A 19544-nucleotide genomic window follows, 5' to 3' on the forward strand; every position below is an offset into this window, starting at 1 on the left:
ACCACTATAAATTATAGTAATGTTCCTTATCAGGGGGTACAGTAGCTTGTCGGAAAGACCAAAGAATCAATCAGGCTACATTTTTTAAAGGAGATTGTCAGTCTGTTGGAGGAGGCAGATTTGAGTGAAGGTTCAATCATTCAAAGCATGATGTTTGGGGCAGTATGTCAAGGCTTAATTTACAGACTTACTCTTGTAGACACACATCAACGTAAATGTGACTCAATGCTGATCACTCATTGCATGTGTATTTGCCATATAGACACTGTATATAGCCACATAATACTATAGAATGTACAGTATGAAAAGTAGATACTGTTTATACTCCAGAGTATATACTGTATTGTGAGAATTTAAAGTTCCTGGAAATTTCCATTGCCCCTTTATGACTGAATTAGTTCTAATCATTCCCTTCTGTGTTTGAGAGAACACCTGACTCTTCAGCAGCATATAAAAGGTGCAGCAGGTGAGTCACTTCTGTCAGCAGCTTATCTTCTGAGCAGGGATAATGACATGGGCTTATCAGCTGAACTCTGTGTGTGAGGACTCCATGATGCAGGGCTCTTTAGTGCTGGATTGGGACCACTCTGCCACTACAGAATATCTGGCAGCCAAGACCACAGAGGGACAAAATACAAATAAAGACTTTTAGCATTAGGCCAAGACTTAAGGAGTAATAACGAGGGTTGGTAAAAACATTTATAAGGACTGACTGATCAGTTAATTTGAAATACCCGTATGCCTACCCATTCACTTATGGAATTACAGCCCACTGTTAGTGATTTGATGTATTGACGATGTACACTGGGTGTCAGAGATGCATTTGAAAAAAGGTTGGATTTCAGGAAGTCTTGCAGCGGAAAATCCTGCGCAGGTTCAGTACGTCATCTAACCAGCACATCAACGAGGCCACTTTATTAGCCGTACCCAGTCAGAATATTTTAGGGTAATAACGTTTTTGACCAGTTGTTCTCAGACTCGGTCCTAGGGACACCGGTGGGTGCTGGTTTTTGTTCCAACCACAATTGCAATCCCAGTATTTTAATATGCTGTTCATTTTTCTTATTTTCACACTTCTCATGTTTTCGGGCATTACCGTCTTAAGCCACAACTCAAAACTAGCTATGCATGCCATGAATTGAAGACCGGTGAATTACTCGGCTCCTAATTGGAAAAAGTGCGGACACCTGGCCACTAAAACTAACCATTGTAGATAATGGTAGATAATGAAGAATTAAAAGACAAATCAAATGATAATGAGCCAAACCTGTAAATTTAAGAAGACAATTATGAAACAATACGGTGTTCCCGCGGACCGAGTTTGAGAACCATTGTTTTACAGGGGTGTTGCAAAACAACAATTGAACAGTTAGTAAGACAAGTGGGCAACTGCAAAGTCACTTTTGCCGCTCGACAATTGCTAGTCAAGTCGTAGTAGCATCCCTAGTAACGCAAATGCACTGAGGAGGGCGCTGACGGCCAAGACGATATTCTGTAAAGGGCAATAAAATTCGGTCACATTTCTGCAGTTGTTCTACACTCCCGAGTCCACTTATATTCCATTCAGACCATTGACAAGACATTACGGGTTGTAGTCCTACTTCAGTATTCCGTTGAGACTATTGTTTGTGGATTTCTGCACGAAAAAGTAAGGATGAAGCATACTTAAAATACGTTAAATATTCAATGTTTTGACAGATATTCAATTTACTACTGAGAATGTGGAATGTTAAAATAATGTTGTTTACTTCGCTCCCTTTGACGACATTTAAGCGAGATCTGTAGCTGAATACCATTGTCTAACGTCAACAGGTGTTAAACCGCATATTTCAATCATGGCACAAAAATAAAAATTACTTTTTCAATTTAAAAACAAAGTCAACAATGTACCTCCACAACCTCATTAGAATAAACCAAAAAAGTCAAATATGCCTGATAAATGGGTGGTGGTGCGGTCAATGGTCGCTAGTCGAAAACACATGCGTATTCTTGGGCTCTATGATTTACTGAAGCTTGAAAACGCACGCTCGCGAGGGTAAGGCGTTGGCCCTCACTTTATTGCGCACCCTGTCAAGTATCTATTACTGAATGTTATTTACATATCCACTGTAAATATTAAAGGTAAACTGAACAGAAGCAGTGCAAGTTTTTAGAAATACCCCGCCTCCGTGCCTTTGGTTGGTTCAGGGCTGGCCTCCTACAAGTGCAAGAACGCGGCTTCGTGAGTGGTTCGCATAGCTGTCGATCACAGGCACAACTCTGGGCTTTCCTTTAGCTGTGAAACAGATCGGTTGCGTAGAGTGATTTGACTGAGGGAGAGGCGCTAGGCTGGACCATCAGTGTGCGGCGTCGATTGTACCCAAACAAGCATCTATGCTTCTCTTATATTTGGAAATACTGTAGGAAAAAAGAACCCTCTTGTATTTTGCATGCCAGGAACGGAGGATCCCGTCGCCGGTCAACGGCTGGTTTTGATTTTTTGCTCCTTGTTTATCCTTCATGATAACACTAATTGATACGAGGCATGTGGAATTGTAATAGGATTACGAATTGCTTTTCAATAGTGTTGCTGCTGCTGACGTCATGGACAAAGGTAAAAGGACAGCTGTTTTAATACCACAAATTTGTTAAATTTATGTGCAAGTATTCGAGTCAAAAGTTTGAGTGCATGAATTGATTAGATCAGCCGTTTAACAAATACATCGTTCTTGTTTGTATATTTTGTTCAATTACGATGCCGTATTTCATTTTAAGCATGTGATCTCGCATTTCCGTCTGTCAACATGAAATATAACTTAAGTTTAAACAGGATTTATAGTGTGCTGACATGCACGTATTAATGCACGTGTTATTTCCATGTTAAATGTGCTATATTAAAGTGCGTTGTAATTAAAACTGTTATCTTAAGGGTTTTCGAATAGCCCAGTTTCTAAATAATTCTCTGCACGTATTGGCAAACCAAGTGGTGTTAATTTACTAGAAATGCATCCACGTAAGGGCGGAATAGTGCCGTGAATGCGTTTTATGAAGGAAAACACTTAAACGCCGCTTCATTGAGCGGGAAGAGCAGAACAGATGTGTGATTTTGATATTTGATATGTTATGTTGCTGTGTACTGTGTATTGCTCCTGGATGCACGTTGTTTAGTTTGGATAATTTTCCATTTTAATGTTATTTTTAGATGTCCCAGTCCTCCGGCTATTTCGAGCTGCAGCTGATTAGTGTACAGAATGTAAACGGTGAGTTGTCGGACGGGGAGTGCTGCGACGGCCGAAGAAACGCGCTGGATCGCCGCTGTACCCGGGACGAGTGCGATACTTACTTTAAAGTCTGTTTAAAGGAGTACCAATCGGAGGTCAAACTCACCGGAACGTGCACCTACGGAACGAAATATACGGACGTCCTTGGTGGAAATATTTTTTCTTTTAAAAATACTAAAACAAATTCAAATAAAATGAACGATGCTGGAAAGATTGTTATCCCGTTCCTGTTTGCTTGGCCGGTAAGTGCATTTTATTTGTATTTATTATGGCCTATGTTTGTCTTATGGCATTGCGCATTAGATAACAATATTCATGTACGTTGAAAATGTATTTGCCTTCTATAAAAGTGGAGAGCCCCTCTCTGTTACGTTATTTCAAGTTCCGTAGTATTGATTGTATATAATGTCGATGTCATTATTTGACGTCGCTGACAGTTGGCCGAATTGAGTGCCATTCAATGTAGAGGGCTTCTGGTTGATGTAAGGTATTGTTACATGTTCGGAATGATAATGCGGGCAATAGCCTGCCTAAACAGTCCCATTAGAGGACGAATATCAGTGGCTCACCAGTTTATACTCCAACAGTAATCAACCCCATGAGAGAAACTACAAATCCATTCATGAATTTTTATGTATAGTTTATTCTTTGATAGATGTGCTTAGTACTTTCATCTCGTGTCTTTTCGATCACCCTTTACGAGCTTCAGTGTCAGTAAGAGGAAACTAGCTTTTAGTTTGACAAATAACTGCTACCTTGTCAGCGTGGAGTGGTGCAGTGCAAATGAGGTGACTACCGTCCCGGAGGAAAATTCGTGCCGGTTGCTTGTGCCAAACCGCCCAGCGGGCACAATGGCGCGTGAAGTGCGCGCGACTTACCCTGCGGATGGGGAGCGTGTTTACCGGTAGTCCAAATTGCTAGGGACCTGATACGATTTGGTTGTATCTGAATATAGAAATATATAATCATATTACGTCTATGCCTTGCAAATATGAATTAGAATTTATCTTGCATTACATTCTTATAAACCACACTTCCACACGGAGAGAAAAAAACGCAATACTGCACTAAAATCTGATGGTTAATGCCCTTGTCGCTGACATTGCTGGAAGAGTACGTGTCAGGTAGGAAATAAGCGGCAAAGGCGAGTACCAAGGTGCTGCAGGAGAGCACCACACTAGAGATATTCTGTAGCTGTGGTATTCACTTTCAACCCTGGACGGGTGCCCAGCAAAGCGTTGAGCGCGTGCATGGAGCCTGTCATTCGAGCGTCTGTCGACAGTGAGTGGAACTACTCTGTTATTGGTAACCGAATCCCTGTCGGGGTTCTGGAGTTTTGCCATTGCTCGGCAGTCAGCTAATATAAAACTGGTGAAAATTAATTAATTAGTTTATTAAAGTTAATTTATACAATGTTTTACCAGAGGAGATGGGTTAAGGGTAGACAGGTGTGTGGTAGGTCGCGTTAGAAGTGAATTATCTCCAAATTTAAAAAATACCCAACTCCAACCATCGCGCAAAGGGCTTTGGGCGGTGAAATGTTCTTTAATTCGTTTTTCGCAGCTGTGCTGTTTTTCGCCTTTACGCCTCTAGTCTGTTCCTTGTAGGCTAATGAAATTGCCGGTGGAATGTTTCCTTCTGCTTCGACATCCGTTCAGTGTGTGCTCACTGTAACTCCATCTGCAGTGTATTGTAAAGAGATATCTTGCACCTCTTACAGATAGTGGGGCCGCCACCTGTCGGACAAGCTTAATTTATTTATTTTCTGTTTTTACATATGAGGTCTGTTCCTCAAGACGCCCGACATTCAGTCCTTTTTTGCTCATGTTTTATGTGCGGTCTATTAAGCGACGTCTATTTGTAAGGTTAACGTGCAGTAGGGCATGCATGATAAAATACGCATGATCATAATTTCAATATTTAAATAAATCAAAGTGGTAACAAAGAGATCCGTTACTTAGATATTATTTGGTTCGCTTTTCTCTACGTGCATGTGGTAGTAAACATTTTATGTGTTCGGTGTACATTTAAATTTTGTGGAAAGCAGGCTATCACTGTCATTTTGTATGCCACAGCAACAAATAGAGTGCTTCCTTTTGAGTCCACTACCAGTCGTTGGTCTGACACCAATTTTCATATGACATTATATTAAAAAAGTATAGTCGACTGTATGCATAAGCATTATTACCCAAGTACAAACTGAATACATCTAAAAGATGTATTTCACACAGAGCTAAAATCCTCCCAATTTAATACCGATCCCTGTGTTAAAATTTGGAGGATTATTTACTCATAGCTCCAGTTTAACTGGGAGCAATTGGGCTCTTCTCAAGCTACGTCCTTGAATAGACTTTTTTTTTTTTTTTAACTGGATATGAACTATTGAGCATGTATGATTGTTTTTTTTTTTCTTTATGGCACCTATTCTATTTTCATTTTAATTATTTTTCTTACAATCTGGAGGGCCCGATTTTAATTGTGACCCAATCTCCTTGCTCCTTCATCCTCCTGTAAATTCTGGAGAAGGCAGACTGCCATGTGTGTCTTCCAAAACCATTTGTTGCCAACTGCCACTTCATTTCACTGCATTTCGCTACAAGGTTTTTGGGGATGGTGATACTTGAACCACTGGTGCCAGACAAGCTGTTCTGGTGTGATGGGGTGGAGTGTGCACTGCTGATTCAAAAACTCTCTTTTCCTGGTTAACATATTCTCTTCCCTATAGGGCTGCCTCCCAAAGTCAAATCAGATTTTCTGTCGAACCCCTTAGAAATGATAACCATGATAACATTTAATAGTTTAATGTTTTCTAGTCAGTCTCCAGCTGTTGGAGACAAGTGAGCAGTGCCCATTGTTGAATTTGTTTGACTACGTTGTTTTAAAATTGTGTTCTAGACCGAATACGAAGCAGAAAGTGGGCAGCTCCTTTCTTTGGCTGGTGTTCTGTGCATTAGCAGGACTACATCAGTTCTTCTCTCACTCTGTTGGGCTCAGTCCACAAGGCCCAAACTCCGACACTACAGGAATCCAACAGTATTTTCATTGAACGCTGGTTGGTGTTTGTATGGTTTGCACCTTTGAGCCATTTACTAAGCAGTGTATGTCTGTTTGGGGATGTCCAGGTACAGTTTTGTGCATTCTGAAGCAGCAAGTAGAGTCAACAGTACTCAGTAGTATAGTGGAGGTTATCTGAGCTAGACGTGTTGCAATCAACACTGAAGCTTTGAGGCGATCTTGTCCCGTTCATGGCATTACCATAGAAAGAGTAAACCACTCCCATCTGAATGGTCAACAAGGGCCTCGGTGTCCTCAGTGAAAAGAACTCCTCTGTTGATGGTAAAATGACAGTTGGAAAGTCCCATTTAAGCAAAGGGCTACCACATTCCACATTCCAAGGTTGAATGACAACTTTAGCCATACTTGATTGGAGGCTTGCTGGGTGTTGCTAGGAGACTGTTTAACAGTCCATTCCTCCCCAATTATCTTGCACCCTTCTGCCCTCCCCCTTAACCCCCCCGCTGCTCACCCTAATAGTCTCCAGTTCACTGGCTCATCATTTGCATCCCATGCCAGTGAATTCTGGTGAATATTTATTGATATTTTTAGAAAGCAATATCACTTTTTCATTTCACATTTTGCACATTTTACACCGGTGATAGCACAGCATATTGTATGACATGCTCAAGTCCCTTGTGCTTTGTTGATCAGTTAGTAATGATAACTGACAGACTGTATTGATTGGTTAGTAGAGGTAACTGGCCGCTGTATTGATTGATTAGCTATAGTTACTGACTGCTATTTTGATTGCTTAGTAATGATAGCTGACTTATATCTTGATTGATTAGTAATGTAATTTACTACAACATTGGTTGGTTACTAATGATAACTGACTGCTATGTTGATCGGTTAGTAATGGTGACTGACCACTGTACTGATTGGTTAGCAATGATAACTGACCACTATATTAATCAGTTAGTAATGATAAGTGCTTCATAGCATGATTATTGCCTTATCCGTGTTTGGTTTTGGTGCTGCCAACTGCCTCTGGACTGGAACAGCTCTTTTTGCTTCAGTTGATGTTCCAGATTTGGGAAGGTTCATGGTTTTTTTCGTGCAGTTATCCAGCTAACTCAGTAATCCTGCTTCGTGAAGCTGGGCCCAGGTCCTGCCATGGTAAGGGATTTTTCACCAAAGGGTTGTTTTCGGTTGCCTGGGGGAAACATTAGCCCTCTGAATGCAGACTTCCTGAACATCCTGATACTACAATATGACATTTATGACATCCACGCTGATTTGTTTGCTGTGTATGCCCTCTGTGGGTGGGCAGGAAGTCTGAGGTTAGAGGGACATTCTGCTCTAGTTGCCTGTGCCTCTGTCTTCAACAAAAAGCCTCTTGTTTCAGAGTGCAACATATATATAATCTTTTTTATAAGCCAGAGTAAGTAATGGACAGAAGGATGCTTCAAGGCCTTTGCTTGGAATACATTAGTCATGGAAATGTGGAGGGCTGGGCGAGTAGCCTGTTAGGAAATTACATTCTTAACGATGACTCAAGACAAGGAATTTTGTGCATTCATTTACCCATAATTCATTTCCTTCACGGGATGCATTTTGGAATTATTTCCTTTTTTTTTTACCTTTGGCGCGGGGAAATCCAGTTGAGAGTTCAATATTCAGGAACTTTGGAGTCATTTTTCACTCCCCAAGAGGTGGAACAGTATTTTAGTTGCAAGGTGAAGATTCTTCCAGGCTGCCATTGGTCGATGGTCACACCCCCAAGAGCCAACTAGTGGCCTCTCCTTTGCCCTGTATGGCTGAGCCTCACACTGAAAACTTTGAAACAGTCTATACACACACACACACGCACACCATTTTACACTCTCTTATTATATAACTCAAATTCAAAAAAGAGGTCCAAGATTTATTTTTGGCAAGCGTTCAAAAAGAAGGGATCAATCATTTTAAGTGCTTTCAGTCAATTAAGGTAGTGGTGTTCCTTTCTTATCTTGTCACTTTGGAAGACCTCTTTGCATATCATTTAAATGCATTTGGGGTGTTGGGACAAGGGTAGAGTTTTTTTCACAGTGTCACAGTGTCTCTGCATTCTCTACTCAGTGATGGATGGAGTTTGGATGCTCTTCTTTTTCAGAAAGCACAAATGCTTTAAATAAAGGAAGGTCTGCCCTTTCTAAAATTCTGTGCCCATGCTTTCAGGAGAAGCACTATCATTTGGCTAAATGCACTGACCCTGGACAGAGGTTATGTGGAGATGGGGGTCATGGTATTGGATGCTTGTCGTTGGCCAATTTGCTGGTCATTATGGGGATAGGCTTTTGGATAGTGTGAAGCACAGATCACTGGGCTACTAATAATGCTAAAAGCAGTGATGTGCTGGTTCCTGGTGAAGGGGATATCGTTGTCTGAAGCCTTGCGTCCCTTAGTTGTCGCCTGGAAGCTCCTGTGGGGTTTTAGTTTCCCTTCATGGCTTAGGTGTCTTCTCTCGGTTCCACTGGAAAGAGGCTGCAATTTTCTGGAAAGCCCCAGAGCACTCAGGTGTAGACGTGGCCGCCAAATGACGCGATGTCCGCACCGGGGTCCGTTTCCCAGTCTGAGCTGAGAGGGAGCTTGTGTTGTTGCCTCACACGTCTGCTTGCTGCATGCTTCTCATGTGTATATTAAAACAGGCATACATTTGAAGGCAGCCTAACAGGACTACTTTGTTCTTTCTCCTGTGTCCCTTAAAGACTACACTACCCTGGCTGTTTAACGCTGTAGTGTATAGAAGTATGTTTATACTATTGTTATTTCATTGATGTTTACTGTATGTAAAGCATTTAGCATTTGGTACAATATAAATAGTGAATACATTTCTTGTCACCAAGCAAAGCGCAATGTATGGGATTTCAGGCCTCTAGATAGTAGTGTAAACTAAGTGAGTGTTCCTGCATGTTTCACTCAAGGCTAGTAAATCTAAGAATTGAAACCAAGCATAAAGCATTTGCACCATATAAGCTCACTGTGCTGTAATATATATAGTTTGGATGAACGCTGGAAGAACGACAAGAAAACATGTGTATGGCTGTGTACTTGTGCATGTATATGGTCATTATGTGGTCCTCTGCGTTTAAACCTCAGACACTGTTGGTTGTACACAAGAGAGTTTGGGTATTTTTCATTTTTTTTCATAGCCAGTGATCTCCTCTGTTGCAGCGACATTCTGAAAGCTTGGTGTGTGTACAGATGGTGCATTTTGCATGGTGTGGAAGTGTTTGGTGTTTATTCACACACACAAGCTGCTTGATCGGTTTACAGTAATTTCTGCAGAAGGAAGTATCTACTAACTGCATTTTTAAGCAATGTGGTTTCCTAGCTTACTGTTTCTATGCACTCTCGTTGTTTCCACAACATTTATTAGTGTAACTTTAAGCGATTACTATAGAAATGTTGCCAGCAGTTTCAGTCAGAAAGGAAAGGTAGGCTGTGTTGGTGTACAACATAGCAGATTGAAGAATAATTACAATTTTTGTTATCATTATTATGTGACTCTTTTAGATCATTATTAGGATCTATTCACATTCGTTATTAAGTGGTTAGATCCAGTACGTTGCTTTTGAAGAAAATTTTTAGAATCAATCCATGTTTATGCAAATGTAATTATTGTTGCATGCTTATATTTTAGCAACTGTCTTTGTTCTTTGGCTATTCTGTACCTATGAGAGTGAGTGTTCCGTGGTTGTTGAGAGCGAGCGTATCCTGAGAGCGTGTGTGTGATGGTATAGTGTGTTGATGGCTGCACTGTATTGAATGTGCTGTGGAGAAGATGGATGTGAATGACCCGTCTGCCCTCCCCAGAGCCTGCAGCGGGGACCTTTGTCACCCCCTGGCGCGGAGAGCTCCCAGTTCCCTCGCTGGCGGATGATTGATTGCGTAGGCGCTGGGGTGTCTGGCCCACCGAGGCCGTCCCCCAGCTTTCATTGTCAGTCAGAGTCTCGGCTTGGGCCAGTCTGGGGTGGGCCGGGCTGTGATACTGTACATTACAGGCGTGGGGGTTTTGAGTGTCGTTCATGTATGAGAAACAAACCTGATCAAATGAAACGAGGAGTCATGCGGAGACCAGCACCGAGACATGTACTGTGTACGTGAATCCATGCACTCACACACACACACACACACACACACACACTAACACTAACACTAACACTGATGGACATGTTCACGAAGTGTACCTACTGTATATAGACACAAAACATTATATGGAAATATACAAACACACACTCACAGGCAAATATTGTCACATCGTTGGTCAAGATGTACACACACGGCTGAATGCCTGTAGCAGTGAAAGGCTATCATTTTAGTTAAACTGCTTCAACCTCTTTCAGAATAAACACAGGGCTCTACATTGCACCCATTTTAGGTGGATTTGCTCCTGAAAATTGAGGTGTGCTAACTGGAAAAATAATTTAGGAGCACATCATTGGGATGCATTATTTTGCTCCTAAATTAAAAAAATTAGGAGCACATGAGCTCTTTATAGAAAATGTTAGCTTTGAGCCTTGGAACAACATTTCTTTCATGACTGCACACAATGGCCAGAGAATGTTTTTTTCCCTGATTTGGTAAAGTGCTCTTTGAGCTACGCTGTGGTGTTCCATCTCTTTATTAAGTAGAGAAGTGGGAGGAGCTACATGGTGCAGAACATCCTGTCATTGGCCTAGCTTTATTGGTGTCAGGCTGCACTTGAAGGTGGAACATTTATGGCCTCCTGTGATTGGCCTCGCGGCGTCGGTGTCGATCTGCACTTGAAGGTTGCTTCTGAGGATGTCTTGACCGCCGCCCCACCCCACCCCCCACTTGCCGTAAGTCTGAAAGCCAGGATTGACGTGACGTTTAAGATTAATGAAGATTACTGGCAGCGATTTACTCTCCACGCGATGAATGGGGAAACCTCCTGTCAGTCAGAGGGCAATAAATCACTGGCTGTCATTTGAATTTACAGGGGCTTTCAGGGGTGGGGGAGAGGGGGCAAGGTTTGGTGAAGTGCCTTTCTTTAGGAACAGCCAGTGGATGGTAGCGATCCTTTCTTGGGTGAATTATAAGAATGTGGAGTCATTTTAACAAAAGGTGTTCTTAGCTAGTCATGGGTTATACTGTATATCTGGATCTGTCTTTGTGCAACCTACTCCCTGAACACCGGAAGAGGAGTCTGACCCCTGTCTCCCTTATAGTGGTGTCTGGTCCTGGTTTCCATCAATCTCTGTCTCTCTCTTGCTCTCTCTCTCATTCTCTTTCTGTCTCTTTCTTTCTTTCTTTCTTTCTCTATCTTTACCTGTCCTTCCCATCTTTCCATCAATTTCTTTTTTTAATTTCATTTAGAAATCTTGGCATGACATATTTTCTGATGCAAAATGGCAAAGCTTATATAGTTCATTTTATAAGAACGCCATAGTGGAACTGTTAATAAGGAAAAATGGGTGCTTACTAGGGTGGGGGTTTGTGGCTGCCATGTCCCGGCAGCGTTTTGTGAGAGATTCTGAGCCTCTGTGCCCTCCACCCTGATAGGGCCGTCCAGGCGCTGTTTATGGGATGTGGCGGTGAGAAGTGCGTTGATAAGGTCACGGCTTCCCCCGTGGGGGCGGAGTCTCAGGGGTGACGGGAATGATGTCCTTGTCTTCTGTATCGCTCGGCCAGGAAGGAGCTGTGTCATTTAACACTGCTAGGTCATGTGGGAGACTAGAGCTGAAGGAGGGAGGGAGGGAGGGAGGGCGGTAGAGAGGGAGTAGGAGCGATTGATGAAAGAAGAGAGGGATGGGAAGTCGGGGCCAGAGAGTAAGGTCATCGACATTTTTCAACATATGCAAGAGTATCTATAAGAGAAGGCGTACCTGTACTTTATAGACGTAAAATAAATATTCAAATGAATATTTATTGAGGAAATATTGTGGCTTTGATTTCCAATATGTCTCTACAGTGGAATGGATTTTGGTACATTAATTGTACCAGGTGGCAGTCCCATGTAGGCGGTATTTCAAACACAGTATTTGTGCTGTTGGACTTATTTGGTAATTTTTTTTTACGAGATTGATAAGGAAAATGGGAAGGAAGGAAATGCTTCTACTGTGCAAATTGTGTCACCACAGGGCAGAGTTTCCCTTTTCCTGACATAAATGCCCCAAAGGAACCCAATTTGTGTGTAATTCAGTCTGTAATATTAACCCCCCCCCCCCAGCCCTTTAACCCTTTAAGGTGTACGCTGACAAATAGGTGTTCAGAACCTTCTTAACTGAACATTCTAATGCTGCTTTAACAATCCCTACTGGTAACTAAAAGCAATGGAGTTCTAGAACACTGACTTGGAATTTGAAAAAAAAAGAAAAAAAACACTCCAAAAAGCCTACTTTTCACAGCGTTAAGTCACCAAGGACTACTGGAAACTTGGCTGAAATGGAAGTAAGTTAAGGATGCTTCAGACCTACAGTTTAGCAGGATCCTCAGTCCTTAGTATGGAAAACTCTAGCGACTTCGTTTCTGTGTGTTGTCTTTGGGGCCACAAAGGTTGTGCAGTGTGAGCATGATTAGAGGTCCCAGGAGACATTAGGTACCATAGCCTCTGTGGTCCCTTCTTTCATCAAAGCACCCAACCCTATAATCCCTTTCCCACACCCACGCCCACCTCCACCAGCCCACTCCCAGTCCCAAACCCCTACCCCCCCTTCTGCTCCTGTCGTGGGAACAACTTCAAATTCCTCCCCAAGGCGCTCAGGCTCCTACTACTCCTACCCCCTCTCGTATGTTAGGGCTTCCATCATTGTATACAGGAGGTGATATCACCAGGGTGAGAGAGGTCCTGTCCGGGCACTGAGCCTCCCAATCAGGCTGCTGGTATTCCTATGCTGCTGCTCTATAACGAATGCTGTGCATTGTGTTCCCTCAGGAACAGCAGTGTGATTGGCTGAAGCTGGGTGGTGGTAGTGGTGGTGGTGGTGGGGGGTGCCGGGGATAAGCGTGGTGGGCGGAGGTGTGCAGTGCAGGGTCACAGGGGTTCGTTTAGAGGCGGGGGGTTCTTCTGGCCCCACACACCTCGTGGAGTGGTCCCTGATTTCTGGTTCCCAGACGGTGTTTATAAATAATCGCTGCTATCGGCTCCTCGGGTGAGGGCGTGATAAGGTCGTCCAGTCACACAACGCTGGCACTGCTGAAAACAGTTGTAGCAGTGTTGTAGCGGCACTCTTTTGAAGCTCTAGAACAGGGGTGGCCAACCCTGGTCCTGGGGAGCCGCAGGGTCTGCTGGTTTTTGTTTTCACCTTAAATACAACAACCGCTTAGACAAAAGAAACCAGGTGAGGTGAGTTAACTGTGTAATTAACTGCTTCAATTGATCAATTAAGTGCAGAGTGAAAACAAAAACCTGCAGACCCTGCGGCTCTCCAGGACCTGGGTTAGCCACCCCTGCTCTAGAATGTACCTTCCCGGGTGAAGGAGACGTTTAAAATCGACGACGGTTAGGGAGGTGCTCTTCCGGGAAGGTGAGTTTAAGGCGGCCGCTGACCCTCCCGTCTTGTTCCGTCCCCGGCCATTTGGGCAGCTGTCACTTAATCCAGCTAATCAGCCGCAGAGTGTGAGGTCAGGACCCCCACACTGCCTGCCCCCCCCCCCCCACCCCCCCACCCCAACCCAACCCCCACGCTGCATGTGACAGGATGATCTGAGCCCTCGTCCCATAATCGCCCTTTTTAAGAAGCATCTGCTATCGTCAAGCCAGACCAGCCTCCTCCACTCCCCCCCACCCCCCCCACCTTGGTCAGACTGGTGCAACCAGACAGCCATAAAACTCCTTTTAATCCTTGGCTGATTTTTCTGTGCTGCCCAATGTACAGGCCCAGTCTGGACCCTGTCCCTTCAGCTTGCTTCTGCCCGAACATCAACACGCACACGCACACGCACACGCACACGCACACACACAGACACACACCCCAATATAGCCCCCCTCTTTCTTGTCCCCTTTCACTCGTGGCTCTGGTGCATGGCACTCAGGTGGTTTTAATGGCGACCGCATTCTCATTGGTGACAATTGACCCGCTTTCAGTAAACGCATACATTTCAGAATGTGGGACCTCATTGCTGACCTTGGGTCAGAGTGACCGCGCACGTATTTGTGGTGGTTGGGAGAAAACGCACGGTACCGTTTTTCAGACCGCGCCCTTCGTAGGTCACTGGTTCACATGGGTCGCCTTACAGAGAGACCGTTTTAAAATCCCACTCTCGCGCTCCGGTGTGTGCTTCGCGCCCATCGCGGGGGTATCGCGTGACTGAGTAGTCAGTTGCCCTGCTGAGCAAAGGGTTTTCTTGCATTTTCGCACTTGCTGTGGTGTGGTCAGCCCGGCTAAAGAAATCGCTCTCACGATAATGATATTTATTTGACCTTTTATTCGACCGGGTAGCTTAACATTTGTAGTGACCATCTTGGGGAATCAAAGTGGATAGGATATGCAAAGTATTGTGTTACCAAAAACACGTTTTGTGGGAACTTAACAACTTTTCAAAAAGTGCCATTGGGTCTTTAATGTATGAATGGGTTAGGACCTTGGTTTAATGTCTCATTGAAAGGCTTTCGTTAAGTGACATGTCTCTAAAGGTGCTTAAATGTTGCTTTGGAAAGGTGGAGTGAGGTTTAAGCACCGAAGAACAAGAGGCGCTTGAGGATTGTCTGTCCACTCAGACTCCACAGTTGCACCTTTGCTTTAGGCACAGTACCCCACAGCTCCTGCAGAACCCAAGGTGGACCAATGGCTCATTAGAAGGCTCCCCCCAGTATTTGGCAGAGTGTAATTAGGCACTGAATTACAGTAGTGGGACAATACTGTATTTTAAGGGCTTCCCCTTGGGCTTGACTTTGTTTCCGGCCTGCATTTCTGGATGGTCCTGTATCTCGGGAACAGTTTCGTAGCCGACGAAGCATCCACCTCTTCACCATCACCCTGAATCACCGCTTGGTGGTTCAGTTCCAGCCCCACTCTGGTTTCACTCCAATCACAAAATCCATCCCACCCAGCCCTTTTTCATATTGTGAATGGTGCAAATGTAGTCATAGGTTTTCACTGCATATTTTGAGTGAAATTAAAATCATACACCGATTATTTATTTATTTTAAATAGGGTACTTGAGATATCGAAGCATTCTGTGCTATTTTGAATATATCACAGAATATCACATTTGTTTTTCAAAACAATATATCTATGGTTCTGTAATCATTAATCTATAAACAATGGCTGAAATGTTTGCATAATAAGAAATATGACAGAATTTGTAACATGTCGCTGTTTTTGCACTTTATTTATTGATTACAACTGTAGATGTTTTATAATGAATACTTTACTATATATTGGAATGCTGATATTGCCTTTTAGGATGACAGACCCTGCAATGCTTGGACCAGCAGTGATGTTGGTTGTGTGTAATAATGAGTAGTTGGGCGTGTGCTACTGTGGTCATCAGCAGGTGTGGTCCCAGCTGGGATGGAACGCTGATGTCACGCCTCTCTCACTCTCCTCTCCCCTTCCCTTCCCTTGCAGCGGAAGTACACCCTCATGCTGGAGGCCTGGGACTGGGACAACCACACACTCAGCGGTAGGTGCACCTCCCACTGCCACACCCATCGGGGTTAGAGGGGAGGGTAGTGGTGTTGGGGGGGGCGGGGGGGGGAGGCGGGGTTGTCGTGCTGGACGGGCTAGATTTAGGCGCGGGGAATTCTTAGTGGACTCCACGCCCGAAATGCACGCGAGAGTTCAAACGCCTGTCAGGCTTCACGGGGAGGTGGTATGGGGGGTGGGTGCACTGCAGTGTTGCACAATCGCGGTACACGGCGGACTGGAAGAATATCAAAGGCCGGCAAGTTCTCCTGCGGGCAGGCAGCTGCTCGAACGGAACTGAGGGGCGGCGACGGACCGTGACGGGCGTGCGGTGGTGTCGGCACGCTCCGCGCAGGACGTGTTTTCCGCGAAGGGGCGCGTCACGGGCGGGGTTTCTCCCCCCGGAGCGGCGACTCGTTTGCCGACGGTTCGTCATTCCGAAAAGCTGGGGAGCTGTCCCGACATTTCCAACCCCCCCAGGCCACTTTTTGTTTTTCCCCTGTCGTGCGCGCGGCGCCCGGGCTGTACCTGCGCGGGTCACGCCCGGTGCGCCGACGCAGAACAGCGTCTGAACCGCTCGTGGCCGCGTTAGCCGCGGCGGCTAACTCCGCTCCAGCTGTGCGACCTGTTCCTGACCCCTCTGCTGTACTTAATCCATTCGGCCGGTGGGCGTGTCTGTCCGCCCAAACCGGGCGTGGCCCTGAGTGTGCTCGTCACCTATTGGTGGGACACGAACGAGCTCTCGTGGGGGGTTGTCGGTTGGGACTTCTCATTGCGTGATTGGCAAGGATGCCCCTGCTTGGCATGCGCTGTCTTCCCTCTTCTGCATTGCAGTGGCACAACAGCACTCACCTCACCACAACCCCCCCCCCCCCCACCTTCCTGTTGCTGAGAAATGACTGGCTGCTTAAATTTTTTATGACTGTTTCATCTTATTATTTTTACACACACGAGCGAACGTGCAAAGAATTCTGGTCACGCCGAGATGCCCCGCTCTCCTCCCGTGCGCTCCCGGTCTCCTGTGAGGCCGAACTGTCGGAGCGGCGGGGGAGATTTTTTTAATGTAAGGCTAGTAGCGTAGAATGCGCACTTAATATAGCCGCAAAGCAGGTGCCTTCCCGCGAAGTTTCCAGCGTGTTTGCTTTGCAGCAACTGGACGGTAATGGGAAGCGGTCCTTTCGGATCGGGAGGGAGGCCGCGATGATAGCGGCTGCTGCCGCCGTGAGGGGCTGGCCCGTACCGTGCTGTGATTTACAGCTCCGCGTTAACCTCCTGTTCTCCGCGCGGTCCCCTCTGCTTGGAGCTCGCGGCCCGACTCGAATTAAAGAAGACTTGCGTGATGTCACGGTATTCGTCAGTTGCGCAGGATCTCGTTTAAAAAGGCCCACCTGAGGGGGGGGGGGGGGGGGTGTCTCGTGGCGTAGCCTGTAGAGCGCTGTCCACATGCTCGTTACGATCCGCGACGTCGGCGGTTCGAGTCTGACCGCGCGAACTTTGTCGCACGTCACTCCCTCTCTCTTCCCCGTTCTTCCTGTCTCTCTACGCTATCCTGTCCAATAAAGCTGAAAAGCCCATAAAAAACAATAAAAAGAATTTAAAAAAGAGGCCCACCCGAGATTTTGCCTTTGCGGTAATCAGCGCCGCTTGTGAGCCACGCGACACGGTTAGCCGGTTAGCGTGCATTTTTTGGCTATAAAAAGGTATTGACTCACCTCATCATTACGCTATTAATTACCGGCTGGTACCGTCTGTTGGCTCACTACGGCCCAGGCGGCTGTCGGCCGCTGCAGTGGGCTTTTGCGACCGCAGCCCGGCTGGAATGCGGGCGCGTGTTTGAAAGGCCGGGGAACGGATTGGGGGGGGGAGCTGAAGGTACGCCACCCCCCCCCCACCCCCGGGGTCTCAGGAAAGGGCCTGCGGCGCTCTGCTTAGCAGGCAGGAAGCCCGCTGGACGGCTCCGTGTTTGGACACGAAACAGAACAGCGACGCGAGCCGCACGCCATTGTTCTTTACCAGGAAGCGGCCCGGCTATTTCTGTTATTCTTACTGAATTCCTCCCGCATTGTGACGAGTGTGTGTGTGAGTGTTTGTCTGTGTGTTTGTGTGCGTGTCTGTGTGTCTGTGTGTGTGTCTCTGTGTGCGTCTGTGTGTGTGTGTCTGCGTGTGCGTGTGGGTGTCTGTGTGTGTGTTCATGTGTGCATACATCTTTGTGTGCATGTTGGTGTGTGCACACTTCTGTGTGTGTGTGTTCATTGCATGTTTGTGTGCAAACTTGTGTGTGTGTGTTTGTGTTTGTGTGCATGTTTGTGTGTGCACACTGTGTGTGTGTGTACGTGTTTGTATGCAGGGAATGGGGCAGTCCACTGCAGGGTTTAGAAAATTGCAAGTGCCCTTGGTTATCAGAGATTTTTCTCTTGCTGTGCTGTGCAGTGGGTGTGTCAGGTCTGTGCAAAACAGGGGTCTGGGCATGAGATTCACACGATTGTCAGTGTTTCAGTGTTTCATCTGGAAAACGCTGAAATGACCTATGTCATTTTTAAAGGTTGTGGGGAATTATGATACTGTGTGTTCTTTTGTTTGGTTACGAACATGTCCTCAAAATGGCTTTGAAATGAAGTGTGGTCCAGCCAATGAGGCTGGTCACCGTTTCGTGGTCGTGTGATTGTGGCGGCCTGCTGACATGCTCGGGCAACCATGGTTTTATTGCGGTTCCATCAAATTTTGCCCGTACAGAAGCATTTCCCATCCTGTCATAAAATTTTCACGCTGCTCTGTTGGTTTCACAGGTACATTTGCTGTAAATTTTACCTGTAATGCATATGTGAAAAAACCTGGTCTTGATCTCACTGAGTGTGTGTGTGTGTCTGTCTGTCTGTCTGTCTGTCTTTGTATTTTATACCTTTTATCTTACTTATTTATTTTATGCATCTTTTTAATTTTCATTGTACAGCACTTTGGTCAACTTCTGTTGTTTTTAAATTTGCTGTATGAATAATCTTGACTTGACTTAACTTGAATGACCACAGCCTCCGTATGTATAAAGCGGTGCCGTGACGGTTAAATAAAGGTGGGTGAACTCCGGGCCTGCTCATTTTCCACCACGGCCCTGGCCTAACGCCATCTCCGTCATTACGGAAAGCAGGCCGTCTCCATCTTCCGTTGCCGGTCCGGCTGATGGATGTGGGGGGGTTGTGGGTGAGAGTTCCGACCGGAGGCGTAGCGTTGCGTTGCGTTGCGTTGCTCCTAAGCTCCGTGTCACGCTCTGGCAGATTCGCGGTCCCCTGCGTGCTGCTGTCCCCAGCCAGTCCACTTCCCCACGCTGCTTTTTTTCTGCATTGTGTTAAGTTGTTTTTTTTCTTTCTTATATAAACTCCTTAAAAGCAAATACTTACAATCCACTCACGCTCTGGGGAGCCAGTGAAAGGCTCTGGGTTAATAGGAGGATGAGAGATTTAAGCCCGTTTTTATTAGCGTGTTTATCCACTGTGTGCGTGTGCGTGCGTGTTAGTTAGGGGTGAGGGGGGGAGGGGGTGTATGGGGCTAATTTCCGGTTGACTATGCTTCCCTGACTTTAGGCGGTGCCATTGGGGAAAAGCGTAGGCTCCTGCGGTCTCTGCCTGTCCCCCTTTCTTTTTTCCGCTTAGCCTCGGGTGGG

The 19544-nt window shown here is 45.6% G+C and overlaps 1 protein-coding gene across 4 annotated transcripts in view; it reads left to right on the forward strand.

Annotated features, from left to right (window-relative positions):
• Nucleotides 1-1325: 1325 nt before the first annotated feature.
• LOC118230446 (protein jagged-2-like) overlaps nt 1326-19544 on the forward strand; it is a 38656-nt gene continuing 20437 nt past the window's right edge. For 2 of the 4 annotated variants that reach the window (XM_035423470.1, XM_035423471.1), the window contains exons 1-3: nt 2046-2593; nt 3182-3502; nt 15833-15887. In XM_035423470.1, coding sequence (XP_035279361.1) covers nt 2525-2593; nt 3182-3502; nt 15833-15887 — 445 coding nt within the window. In that variant the 5' untranslated portion in view covers nt 2046-2524. Of the gene's footprint in view, nt 1649-2044; nt 2594-3181; nt 3503-15832; nt 15888-19544 lie in introns of those variants that run through there. The other 2 variants (XM_035423472.1, XM_035423473.1) reach the window with 2 other exon arrangements.

Source organism: Anguilla anguilla, chromosome 6 (genome assembly GCF_013347855.1).
Source record: "Anguilla anguilla isolate fAngAng1 chromosome 6, fAngAng1.pri, whole genome shotgun sequence".
Lineage (NCBI taxonomy): Eukaryota > Metazoa > Chordata > Actinopteri > Anguilliformes > Anguillidae > Anguilla > Anguilla anguilla.